At 23.2% G+C, this 12,414-nt stretch overlaps 2 protein-coding genes across 3 annotated transcripts; both read right to left on the bottom strand.

Moving 5' to 3' along the window:
- Window positions 1–55: 55 nt before the first annotated feature.
- Window positions 56–3,506, bottom strand: LOC145753255 (kelch-like protein 15). 2 transcript variants are annotated; one of them, XM_082569658.1, is made up of 12 exons: window positions 3,424–3,506; window positions 3,203–3,265; window positions 3,000–3,123; window positions 2,768–2,917; window positions 2,410–2,627; window positions 2,172–2,327; window positions 1,994–2,096; window positions 1,601–1,784; window positions 1,202–1,333; window positions 940–1,065; window positions 598–745; window positions 56–396 (listed from the first exon to the last, which is right to left on the bottom strand). In XM_082569658.1, the coding sequence occupies exons 7-12, from the start codon at window positions 1,994–1,996 to the stop codon at window positions 291–293; spliced, it is 699 nt and encodes a 232-aa protein (XP_082425784.1). In that variant the 5' UTR covers window positions 1,997–2,096; window positions 2,172–2,327; window positions 2,410–2,627; window positions 2,768–2,917; window positions 3,000–3,123; window positions 3,203–3,265; window positions 3,424–3,506; the 3' UTR covers window positions 56–290. The 2 variants fall into 2 exon arrangements, with proteins under 2 accessions (XP_082425784.1, XP_082425785.1); XM_082569659.1 differs by having other exon boundaries at window positions 1,994–2,059.
- Window positions 3,507–3,641: 135 nt separating this feature from the next.
- On the bottom strand, window positions 3,642–12,266 carry LOC145753336 (uncharacterized). The gene is made up of 26 exons (XM_082569746.1): window positions 11,948–12,266; window positions 11,146–11,717; window positions 10,925–10,987; window positions 10,729–10,852; window positions 10,494–10,647; window positions 10,108–10,325; window positions 9,812–9,967; window positions 9,633–9,747; window positions 9,458–9,540; window positions 9,150–9,333; window positions 8,841–8,972; window positions 8,624–8,782; window positions 8,301–8,448; window positions 8,000–8,087; window positions 7,241–7,266; window positions 7,002–7,125; window positions 6,758–6,911; window positions 6,390–6,607; window positions 6,125–6,280; window positions 5,932–6,037; window positions 5,769–5,851; window positions 5,402–5,585; window positions 4,889–5,020; window positions 4,599–4,757; window positions 4,262–4,409; window positions 3,642–4,018 (listed from the first exon to the last, which is right to left on the bottom strand). Exons 3-26 carry the CDS (start codon window positions 10,975–10,977, stop codon window positions 3,916–3,918), a joined length of 3,207 nt encoding a protein of 1,068 aa, XP_082425872.1. The 5' UTR covers window positions 10,978–10,987; window positions 11,146–11,717; window positions 11,948–12,266; the 3' UTR covers window positions 3,642–3,915.
- Between the last annotated feature and the right edge of the window lie 148 nt (window positions 12,267–12,414).

Genomic DNA, 12,414 nt, shown 5'->3' with positions numbered 1-12,414 from the left:
TTTAAAACAAAAAATAGTTTTAATTAGAACCATAAAAAAAAAATTTAAACAGTCACATTTAAAATCAATACATAATAGGTATCACAAAGTTTAGGCTCTGAATAAAAAAAATAACAAAAATGTGCAATATTGAAACCACAATTCCTAATAAAAAACTTTGAAATTTAAATAAAAATTATAGTTAGCCAATTCAGTTACAACGAACTAATGTAGCAAAAAAATCTGCTATTTAATTACTAGTTTAAATTTGATAGAATGAAGATATTTGCCAAAATATAATAAACTTTTAGTTAAACCACAACAAGAGATGCATAGTAGGAAACTTTTTCCATTTGTGTCTCAATCTTCCAATTGTCAAGTTGTGGATCATAAACTTCAATTGTCTTGTTGTTATTGCTAAAATGAATTGCAAGTATTAAAATTATTTAAAAAGGATTTATAAAATTTTAAGTTAAAATAAATATCAAATTGCGTAAACAATATAAAATAATATAAGTTTTTTATATAAAATAAAATTTTTGTGAGACTAGTTTTAAATAAAATAAAAAACTAGTATCACAAAATTCTATATTTAAAACAAATATAACAAAAACTTACAAGCCATAAACAACATAAATCTTTCCTTGTAAAACACAACCTGAATGATGATACCTTGCCTGATTAAGTGAAGCAATCTCAGACCAGGTATTCTTATTAAAGCAAAACCTTTCCACTGATTTTAGACTATTTGAACCATTATGTCCACCTATTTAAAAAAAAAACAATATTCTAAATAAACAACCTGACGCACATTTAAACAACTTGGCGCAAATTATTAATAATAGTTGCATAGCTTATTTTGTGAATTAATTTATTAAATTTAAATCATTATTTAAAATTGCACATACGAGTGACAATATAAGCTAAGTTATTATTAAAACACTCAGTAAAAACAATTACCAATTGCATAGATTTGTTGATTCAACACAACTGCAACTAAACCATATCTTATGTTTGTTAAGTTCATGCGCTCAGCTGAATTAAGATGTAGTTTTCCATTATGTCCACCGATGGCATAAAGAAATCCTTAAACATAATATTTTTCAAGTAAACAAAAAAACTTTAAAGTCTGTAATATTGATCTTGTATTTCTCAACAAAACACAATATTGTTATGTTAATCAATATTAAAATATACATCACAACAAAATTTTTATTTTTACCATTGTGAGTACACAATGCATGACAATGTCTTCCAACCAACATGTCACTAAGATTTGTCCAAGAATTTAGTTTAGGGTCAAATCTCACACAAGATTTGTAATTAGTATTTCCACCAGTCACATAAATTCTGTCTGTAGAATAAATAATATTTAACAAGTCAAGCATTTTAAATATGTTGTAATGCATATTCTAAATTAATTATTTTTATCTTAAAATATAACTTTAGAAAATGATGAAATGTTTAAAAGTTTATCTTTAAAACAATAAAAACAAATTCTAAGTAAAATTATTTGACTTAAATGTATTGTTATAGTATTTATCAAAAACATACTTCACCATCTTAAATATTAAAAAAATAGCAATAACAAAAACCAACTAAGTTAAATTAAAAAGTTCACCATTCCAAACAGCAGCTGTTGCATATCTTCTTTCAATATTCATTGAAGTTATTACTTTCCAATCAGATTTTAATTCATTTAAGTCCAACATTTCCACTGATCTAAGACTACTGGTTCCACCAAAAACATAAATTTGTTGATTCCAGTTAACAGAAGCTGAGCCATCTTGATCAATTTTCATGTTCTAAAAATAAAGATAATTATCAAAGGATATTAAATAAAAATTACTGGTAAGTTGGTAAATTGTTTGTTTGTCGGATTATATTTAATAACATCTTTGCTTGTATTACAACCACCCAATATTACAAACTCTGTAGGATCTAAACAACATGATATAATTCGAATACATTCGTGTTGATTATTTGAAAACAAAAAAAACTTTAATTTGTTTACCATTTACATCATCGTCTCCTTCTTCAACTTTTAATTCAGTAACATCAGATAATAAACTTTGAACAACTAGGTTTAAACATTTCATAGAGTTTATAACCAACTCCTTGCAAAAAAATTTAATTATGTAAAAAATGTTTTATAATAAATATAAAAACATATATTTATACATTAAACAAACCTCTTTATAGACAACAGTTTTAATAAAACTTTTTCTCATTTTTTCCAACTTTAGTAATCCAAACAATTCCAAAAAATACTTTTGACGTTGATCTTTGTCAAATTTAATCCAACCCAGCATAGCCTTGTAAGCACGCTCCTCAGTATAATAAGAATTCTAAATTAAATTTTTATTTTAATAAATTATAAATGTTATAAATAAGTTTAAATATCATAATTACTAAATCAAAAAACTTTACCTTCTAATTTATAATCTCAATGATGGCCAACATTTTAACCTTGTCAAGTTGATTGAATGCTTTTTGTTGAACAACTTTGCCATAATGTTAATCAATAAAAGTTTGACATTTTTCTTTAAGTTTTGTTTCATTGTATTTTACACTAAAACTTAAATTGTTCAAACAATTTGCAGGATTGACATTTTCAATCAAAATTTCCAAACAGAATTCTTTTACACCTATAATTTAACAGTTAAGCTTTTTATTAAGATTTTAGAAAACTAATGACCATACTGTTTAAGGCCTACATAACAAGACAGTTTTTAAAATGAATATTTTTCAAAGCACATCTAAATTAAACAATATTTTGTTTATATACTTGGTATTTGCATGTAATCAGCTGAAGTATAAAGATCCCAAGCATTTTTAGACCCAACTTTAATTTTTTCAGTGTAGATAAACTCCAATATGGTTTTCATACTTTCAAGACTTACTCCTTGAAAGCTGTGTTTTCGTAAGATTCTCTCATCTTTTAAACAAAAATTTAAAATATCAAACTAAGTAGTGTCATAATATGCAAAACTTGTTTTTTAAGCAAAATAATATTATACCTTGCTTGTAAACAATTTGCCAAAAAATTCAGAAAAAACTCCCAAAATAGATTTGTGAACCGAAAACTCATGATTTTCCACTTTGATTTTAAAGTCACAATATTTCTTTTCAGTTTTTCGATCACTTAAAAAATATAAAAAAATTAAAAACAAGTTTTTTGAACCTATAACACTGCAAAATAATATAAAAATATATATTTTACATGTTTAGTTTAATTAAAGAAACTGAAGCATGATTACTCTTGAATTCCCTCATATTCTAATATCTAAAATATAAAAAAAATGTTTAAATAAACAGAAATAAAATAATTAATACATTTTTTTACCAAACTTCACATCTTGGTAACAAATTTAAAACGTTAAAATATAAAAAATTTGCCAATAAGTTGCTTTTTTTTATTTAAATTACTTTAATTTAACTTACCTTTAAAATTTACAAAAAACTCCATAATTTTAAATAAAAAATTTTTAAATTAATTAAAGCTACTAAAAATACCACCCTAAATCTAAAAAATAATTAAAAAAATTAAAAAACTACATTAACATTAAAACTATGCAAAAAACTATAAGTGAAAAATTTAATTTAAAATATTAACTGTGACATCTCTTTCTTAAATAGAAAAAAAAAAATAATAAAGGGTTTCATAAAATTGGAAGTAAATTAAAAGTACAAACAAAAATTATTCAGATTGCACTTTATAAAAAAAAAAGTTTGTGAACAACAACAACTATTCGCAACAACAGTTATTAACATCTAGGAACAACATATAAACTATAAATTCATAATTTAAATAAAAATGATTTATCAAAATGTAGCAATCAAATACATAAAAAAACATTTTATTGTCGCAGTTTGTGGAAAAGAAAGGTCATAAAATCAAGGCATTTCTAACATAAATATCACAAAATTTAAATTTTAAACAACAACAACAGATGCATAGTACATAACTTTTTCCATTTCAGTCTCAATCGTCCAACTGTTGAGTTGTGGATCATAAACTTCAATCGTTTTGTTATTGCTAAAAATAATAGATTTCAAATATAATATTTCTTTTAATTAAAATATAAATTTTTAGCCTATATAAAAACAAATTTGTAAAAAGCATTTTAAAAATTTTAATTTTTTACCTAAATTAGAAATAAAAAAATAATTTTAATAGTCAAAATTGTTTTATTACAAAAAAATTATTTTATTACAAATTAAATAACAAAACAAATTTTTATTTATTTCATTATTTAAAACAAATATAACAAATACTTACTTCCCACCAACAACATAAAGTTTTCCTTGTAAAACACAAGCTGAATGAACATACCTTGCCTGATTAAGTGTAGCAACCTCAGACCAGGCATTTTTATCAAAGCAAAACCTTTCAACTGATTTTAGTACAGTTGAACCATTATGACCACCTATTTGTAAAAAAACACTAGTTTTGATAAACAAGTTATTCACATTGTTTAATAACCAACAAAAGTTGTGTAGTTTGTTATGTAAATAAATTCATTTTGATTAACTATATTAAACATTATTGAACTTTAGAAATACAAAAGAAAAAGTATAAAGATAATTTTTTAATAAAAATAAATATTTACAATTACCAATTGCATAGATTTCTTGATTTAACAAAACTGCAGCTAATCCATATCTTTTATTCAACATTGAAGGAATCATTTCCCACTTTCCTGATGTTAAATTTATTCGCTCAGCTGAATTAAGATATTGTCCACCATCATGACCACCAATGGCATAAAGAAATCCTTACACATAAAAGATTTATATTAACTTAAAATTTTAGAAACTTAAATATCTTTCTCGTATTATCAAGAAAAAAACATTTTATAGTTAATTGACATTTAAATATATATTACAACATTTTTTTTATTTTTACCATTGTGAGCACACAGTGCATGACCATATCTTCCAACTATCATGTCACTAAGATTTGTCCAAGAGTTAAGTTTGGGATTAAATCTCACACAAGATTTGTAACTATCCATTCCACCAGTCACATAAATATTGTCTAAAAAAACAAACTAATCAATTACGAGAAATGATTTATAGCGCATATACTTACAAAAAGTTTTTTAAAAAAAATAATATAATTTTTGACATTAATAAAATATGAAATAAGTTTACTTTAATTTATTTCAGTAATAACTTTACAAAAAACGAATGCTATATAAAAAGTTTAATTTTTATTGAAAATAAAGATTATTTACTAGTAATTAAAAGTTGAGACAAACTAAATAAAAAAAAAACTAATACTAATTATATAACACTTACCTATAACAAAAGCATATCAAAATAACAATAAAATAAAAACAACAAAACAAAAATGTTTAAAAAGCAAAGACATCAAAATATATGATAAAGTAATAAATTTAAAAAAATAAATATTTACCATTCCAAACAGCAGCTGCTGCATATTTTCTTCCAACTTTCATTGAAATTATTTCCTTCCAATCAGCTTTTAAATCATTTAAGTCCAACATTTCTACTGATTCAGGTTTAGCATATCCACCAAAAACATAAATTTGTTGATTCCAGTTAACCGAAGCTGCCCCAACTCGATCAATTTTCATGTTCTATAAAATCAAATACTATTCAAAAAAGTGAGAATGCTACACTGCATAACTTACAAATGCATTTTAAAAAAATAAAATGTTACATGGAAATTATGTAAATACTTCAAATCCAATTTAAGTAAAATTACAAAATATAAAATATATCTAAAGAATTTTTATCAAAAGCATAAAAATAAAACCTACTGGTAAATTGGTAAATTCTTTAGTTGTTGGATTGTATTTAATAACTTTGGTACTAGTTTTTTCTCCACCCAAAATAATCAACTCTGAATAACATGTTAAAAGTTATACAAAATAATGTATTTGCACAATTGATTATACAAAATTAAAACTTTAAATTGTTCACCATTAAACTCAACATATTCTTCTTCTTCAACTTTTATTTCAGAAACATCAGCCAAAATACTGTTAACAACTAGATTCAAACATTCATTGGAATTATTGACCAATTCCTTGTTAAAAATAAGAAACGTTTAATCCCTTTTACATCATTAATAAAAATTTGTTAAAATATAAAGACATTTGTTAAAATAGACAACCTCTTTATGTACAACACATTTAATAAAACTCTTTCTCATTTTGTCCAACTTCAGCAATTGAAACAATTCCAAAAAATATTTTTGACGCTGGTCTTTTTTAAATTTAATCCAACCAAGCATAGCCTTGTAAGCACTTTCCTCAGCATAATAAGAATTCTAAGTTAAATTTTAATTTTAATCAATTAAAAAAAAAATATTTTTTTTTTAATTTATAAATGTTACAAAGAGGTTTAAATATCATAATTATTAAATCAAAGTACTTTACCTTTTTATTTTTAATCTCAACAATGGCCAACATTTCATCCTTGTTAAGTTGATTAAACTCTTTTTGTTGAATAACTTTTCCATAATGTTGATCAATAAAAGTTTGACATTTTTCTTCAAGTTTTTTTTCATTGTATTTTACACTAAAACTTAAATTGCTCAAACAATTTTCAGGATTGACATTTTTAATTAAAATTTCCAAACAGAATTCTTTTACACCTGTAAACACATGTTAGCATTATCAATTTATTAAAGTAATATATGTTCATTTTAATTTACGTTACCAACTAGCTAAGTAAAGCAGTTTCTATAAAGTGAAATTACTTTTAAAGCATTTTAAATAAGTTTTAAATAAAATAGTTAAAATACTTGGTATTTGCATGTAATCAGCTGAAGTATAAAGATCCCAAGCATTCTCAGACACAACTTTAATCTTTTCAGTGTAGATAAACTCCAATATGGTTTCCATACTTTTAAGACTTACTCCTTGAATGTTAGCTGTGTTTTCATAACTTTCTCTCATCTTTAAAACATAAAAATCAAATTATTAAACAAGGTTTAGTGCCATATTACACAAAAACTATTTTTAAACTAAGTAATAATAATATTATACTTTGCTTGTAAACAACTTTCCAAAGAAATTAGAAAAAACTCCTAGAATAGATTTGTGAACAGAAAATTCTTGATTTTCAACTTTGATTTTAAAGTCACAATATTTCTTTTCTGTTTTTCGATCACTAGATTATTAAAAGTTAATTTTTAAAATGATTTAACAATTAATTACAAAAAACATGCATATTAATTTTATATCTTATATGTTGAGTTTAAAAAAAGAATCTGAAGCATGATTACTTTTGAATTCCTTCATTTTGTATTATCTAAAACATAAAAATTTGCAAAATAAAATTAATTGTAAATTACAAAAATATCTAAATTTGAAAAAACAATTTTAAATTATTAAAGTTTAATTAATTTATAAATAGGTTTACTAAAAAGACTTAATTGCATAATATATTTACATAAATTTTAATCTTTTTTGTAATAAAAATAACAAAAATAAAACAGAAATTTGAAATATATAAATTTAATTAAACACATACCTTTACTAAATTTTCAAATTGAATCAAACTTGTAACAAACAATTCAACAAGTTATGTTTAAATTTAACTTTTATAAATGTAAATTTAAATCTATAATAAAGCAACATAACAGTATTACCAAAATATACAGTAATGACTTTGCATAAGTTATAAAAACTAATAATATTCAAGTCAGTATCATAAACATTTTTCAAGGAACACAGAAAATTCATATTTAAAAAATTAATTCAATTTAAGAAATCATCCTAACTTGGTTTTAAAATTATTAATCTATAAATATAATGAAAAAATCTAAAAATGATGTTTACAGTATTTAAAAAAAAACAATAAAAAATATATAAAATACCCCACTTAAAAATGTAAAGTTGCTTGTTTTAAAATAACAAATAACTGTAAATTAATTTTAATTTAATAGTTATTATTTTTAAAATATGTTACTTTTGTGCCAAATTTCATAAAATCAATAAATTTGCCACAAAGTATAAAATATTTTTAATTAAATCGAAATAACAGATGCTAGAGATATAAACTTTTGAAATCCAGTCTCAAACTTCCAGGTGTTGAGTTGTGGATCATAAACTTCTATTGTTTTGTTGTCCCTATAATGCATAATTTATGACAAAACATTTTTTTTAAACAAATTAATAGAAAAAAAATGCAATTTAGCATTCAGATAATAATTATTACGAAGAGTTTAAATAACCTACTATATATTTTCATCTTGAGATTATTTTCATCTTAACCTAACTAACTACTACAACTCTAACTTATATTTTTATTATTTATAAATTTAAAATAAAACAAATTCTTACTTGCCACCAACAACATAAATTTTTTCTTGTAAAACACAAGCTGAATGAAGATACCTTGCCTCATTAAGTGAAGCAACCTTAGACCAGTCATTTTGATCAAAACAAAATTTTTCTACTGATTTTAGATCAATATAACCATCATTGCCACCTATTGTTAAGTAATTTTTTAAGCAATTAAATACATAATATAGCATCAATAATAGTTGTAATGTAGTTGTGATTTGATTTACTGTAATTAAAATAATTTAATCCTTAACATTATCTAAGAGTAATTATTTAAATATACCAAAACTGAGGTTCTACTGAAAATGTTGAAAAATTACCAGTTACGTAGATATGCTGATTTAACAAAACTGCAGCTAATCCATATCTTTTGTTTAACATTGATGGAATCATTTCCCACTTTTCTGATTTTAAATTTATGCGTTCGGCTGAATTAAGAAATAGTCCACCACAAAATCCACCAATGGCATAAAGAAACCCTTAAAAAAATTTAGTATTTTTGTAATAATAAAACTATATCAATATCTAGACTTTTACCATTGTGAGCACACAATGCATGGTAACTTCTTCCAACTAACATGTCACTAAGTTCTGTCCAAGAATTAAGTTTAGGATCAAATTTCACACAAGATTTGCAACTACTATTTCCACCAGTCACATAAATATTGTCTGAAGAAAAATAGGTTTATCACATTTTAAAAGAAATTTTAGATTTTTTTTAAAACTTAATAATACAGATTTAAACTATTATAATGTTAATTAGGAAAACTTAAAAAAAATAAAAAATCAATTAATTGGTAAAAATATTAAATCTCAATATAATAAACATTTACGTAAAATATTTACCCTTCCAAACAGCAGCTGCTGCATATTTTTTTCCAATATCCATTAAAGTTATTTCCTTCCAATCAGATTTTGAATCATTTAAGTCCAACATTTCTACTGATTCAGGTTTAGCATTTCCACCAAAAACATAAATTTGTTGATTTAAGTTAACAGAAGCTGCTCCAACTCGATCAATTTTATGATTCTAAAATATATAGAATTGTATATAGAATAAAAAAAAAGTTACATTTCCGAGTTACATTTCTAATGTTTTACATAGAAAAGTAGTAATATTAAAAATAATAAATAAAAAAAAAATTAAAACTTACAGGCAATTCAGTTAAATGTTTGCTTGTTGGGTTGTATTTAATAACTTCTTTACTTGTGTTTAAACCACCCACCATTACAAACTCTGTTGGATTTTAAAAAACATGTTATAAAAATACTTTTATCTTATTTAATTATTTTTTAATTACAAAATTTAAAAAATTTTAATTGATTCACCATTTAACTTGCCATTTTCTTCTTTATTAACTTTTATTTCAGTAACATCAGATAACAAACTATCCACTACTAATTTGAAACATTCGTTAAATTCATTCACTAATTCCTTAAAAAACTAAAAATTAGCCTAAACGCATTAAATTATAATGTAAATTTTAAATATGTTGTTACAAACAAACCTCATTTCTAATAACAGTTTTAATAAAACTTTTTCTCATTATTTCCAACTTTAGTAATCGAAAAAATTGCATAAAATATTTTTGACGTTCATCCTTGTCAAATTTAATCCAACTTATCACAGCATTGTAAGCAATTTCCTCGGCAGAAGAAGTATTCTAAACCATTTAATTAATTTATTAATTTCTAATTATTAGGCACAAAATCTTGGTTTTAAAAATTGTGATAAAAAATAAACTTGGGTATAATTTAGGTTGAATAAATTATAACTTTTGTCAATTAGTTTGAGTGGTTTCACCTTTTTCTCTTTAATTTCTAAAATAGCCCACATTTCATCCTTATCAAGTTGATAAAATTTTCTTTGTTGAACAACTTCTTCAAACTGTTGATCAATAAAAGTCTGACATTTTTCCTCAAGTTTAGTTTCGTTATACTTTACACTGAAACTTAAATTGCTCACACAATTTTGAAGATTAACTTTTTCAATCAAAAGATCCAAGCAATATTCTTTTACACCTATATATATAAATGGTATAAATTATTAAAGTAATACACATAACTAAATTTACATAGGCAAGTATAAACTATTAGTTAACTTTTTTCATGTACCATACCCAGCTTACATTTTTCAAATAAAAACTAGAATTCTTTTAAAATAAATATTAATGCAATAATTTAAAATACTTGGTATTTGCAAGTAATCAGCTGAAGTATAAAGATCCCAAGCATTCTCAGACCCAACTTTAATCTTCTCAGTGTAGATAAACTCTAATATGGTTTCCATACTTTCAAGACTTACTCCTTGAATATCAGCTGTGTTTTCATAAGTTTCTCTCATCTTTTAAACAAAAATTTAAAATATCAAACAAAGTAGTGCCATAATATGCAAAACTTGTTTTTTAAGCAAATATTATTATACCTTGCTTGTAAACATATTGCCAAAAAAATCAGAAAAAACTCCAAGAATAGATTTGTGAACCGAGAACTCATGATTTTCAACTTTGATTATAAAGTCACAATATTTCTTTTCTGTTTTTCTATCACTTAAAAAAACAATTAAAAACAACTTTTCGAGTCTATAACACTGCAAAATAATATAAAAATATAAATCTTACGTGTTTAGTTTAACTAAAGAATCCGAAGCATGATTACTCTTGAATTCCCTCATTTTCTGTTACCTAAAATATAAAAAAATTGTTTAAATAAACAGAAATAACAAGATTAATACATTTTTTACCAAACTTCACATCTTGGTAACAAATTTAAAACATTAAAATATAAAACATTTGCCAATAAATTGCTTTTTTTATATTTAAATTACTTTAATTTAACTTACCTTTAAAATTTCCAAAAACTCAAAAATGTAAAATCTTTTTTTTGAAATCAATTAAAGCTACTAAACCAACCTAAATCTAAAAATAACAAAATAATGAATAATCAAAAAACTACAATAACATTAAAACTATGCAAAAAACTAATAATTAAAAATTTAAATTAAAATACTAACTGTCTCAGCTCTTTCTTAAATAAAAAAAAAAATGATTTCATAAAATTGAAAATAAATTAAAAATACAAACAAAAATTTTTTTCATTGCACTTAATAAAAAATACAAAGTTAATGAATGATAACAACTATTCGCAACATTAATTATTAACATCTCAAAACAAAATATAAACTATAAAGTCATAATTTAAATAGAATGTTAATTTTCAAAAAGAAGCAGTCAAATACATTAAAAAACAATATTATTGCTGCAGTCATAAATTTATGACATTTTTAGCATAAAAATCATAAAATTTTAATTTTAAACCACGACAACAGATGCTTGAAATATAACTTTTTCCATTTCAGTCTCAATCTTCCAACTGTTAAGTTGTAGATCATAAACTTCAATATTTGTGTTATGGCTAAAAAAATGAATTTTTAATATATATATATATTTTTTAATTAAAGTATTATTTTTAAGCTTAAATAAAAACAATTGTGTAAAAACCATTTGAATAATTTTAATTCACTACAAAAATTATAAAAAAATATAATAGTCAAAACTAAATATTTTATTACAAATCAAATAAAAAAGAACACATTTTTTTTTATTTCATTATTTAAAACAAATATATATATAACAAATACTTACTTGCCACCAACAACAAAATTTTTTCCTTGTAAAACACATGCTGAATGGCAATATATTGCCTCATTCAGTGAAGTAACCTCAGACCAGGCATTTTGATTGAAACAAAATTTTTCTACTGATTTTAGGCTAATGAAATCATCACAATCACCTATTTGGAAAAAAAGTCTTTCTAAACAATTTACTACACAATTTTTTAAAAAATACACAGCTAATTTATTTTTAATGTGTTTATTAAACAGATACCAATTGCATAGATTTCTTGATTTAACAAAACTGCAGCTAATCCATATCTTTTATTCAACATTGATGGAATCATTTCCCACTTTGCTGATGTTAAATTCATTCGCTCGGCTGAAGTAAGACTCCACCTGCCATCGTGTCCACCAATGGCATAAAGAAATCCGTAAACAAAAAATAAACGATAAAGTTAAAATTTAAGAATCTAAAATATCTTTCTCGTATTATTA

This window comes from Corella eumyota, chromosome 5 (assembly GCF_963082875.1).
Source record: "Corella eumyota chromosome 5, kaCorEumy4.1, whole genome shotgun sequence".
In the NCBI taxonomy this organism is placed as follows: domain Eukaryota; kingdom Metazoa; phylum Chordata; class Ascidiacea; order Phlebobranchia; family Corellidae; genus Corella; species Corella eumyota.
Note: the sequence above shows the minus strand (reverse complement) of the source record. Positions and strands in the feature narration are given on the sequence as shown.

Coding starts and splice junctions, on each gene's coding strand:
- LOC145753336 (XM_082569746.1), bottom strand. CDS start 10,977: ATGAGGGAATTCAAGAGTAATCATGCTTCGGATTCTTTAGTTAAACTA. Junction 9,968..10,107: donor TAGAAATTAAAGAGAAAAAG/GTGAAACCACTC, acceptor TAAATGGTTTAG/AATACTTCTTCTGCCGAGGA. Junction 8,973..9,149: donor AGCAGCTGCTGTTTGGAAGG/GTAAATATTTTA, acceptor ATTTTTCTTCAG/ACAATATTTATGTGACTGGT.
- LOC145753255 (XM_082569658.1), bottom strand. Junction 746..939: donor TCAACAAATCTATGCAATTG/GTAATTGTTTTT, acceptor TTTTTTAAATAG/GTGGACATAATGGTTCAAAT. Junction 397..597: donor ATTTATGTTGTTTATGGCTT/GTAAGTTTTTGT, acceptor AATTCATTTTAG/CAATAACAACAAGACAATTG.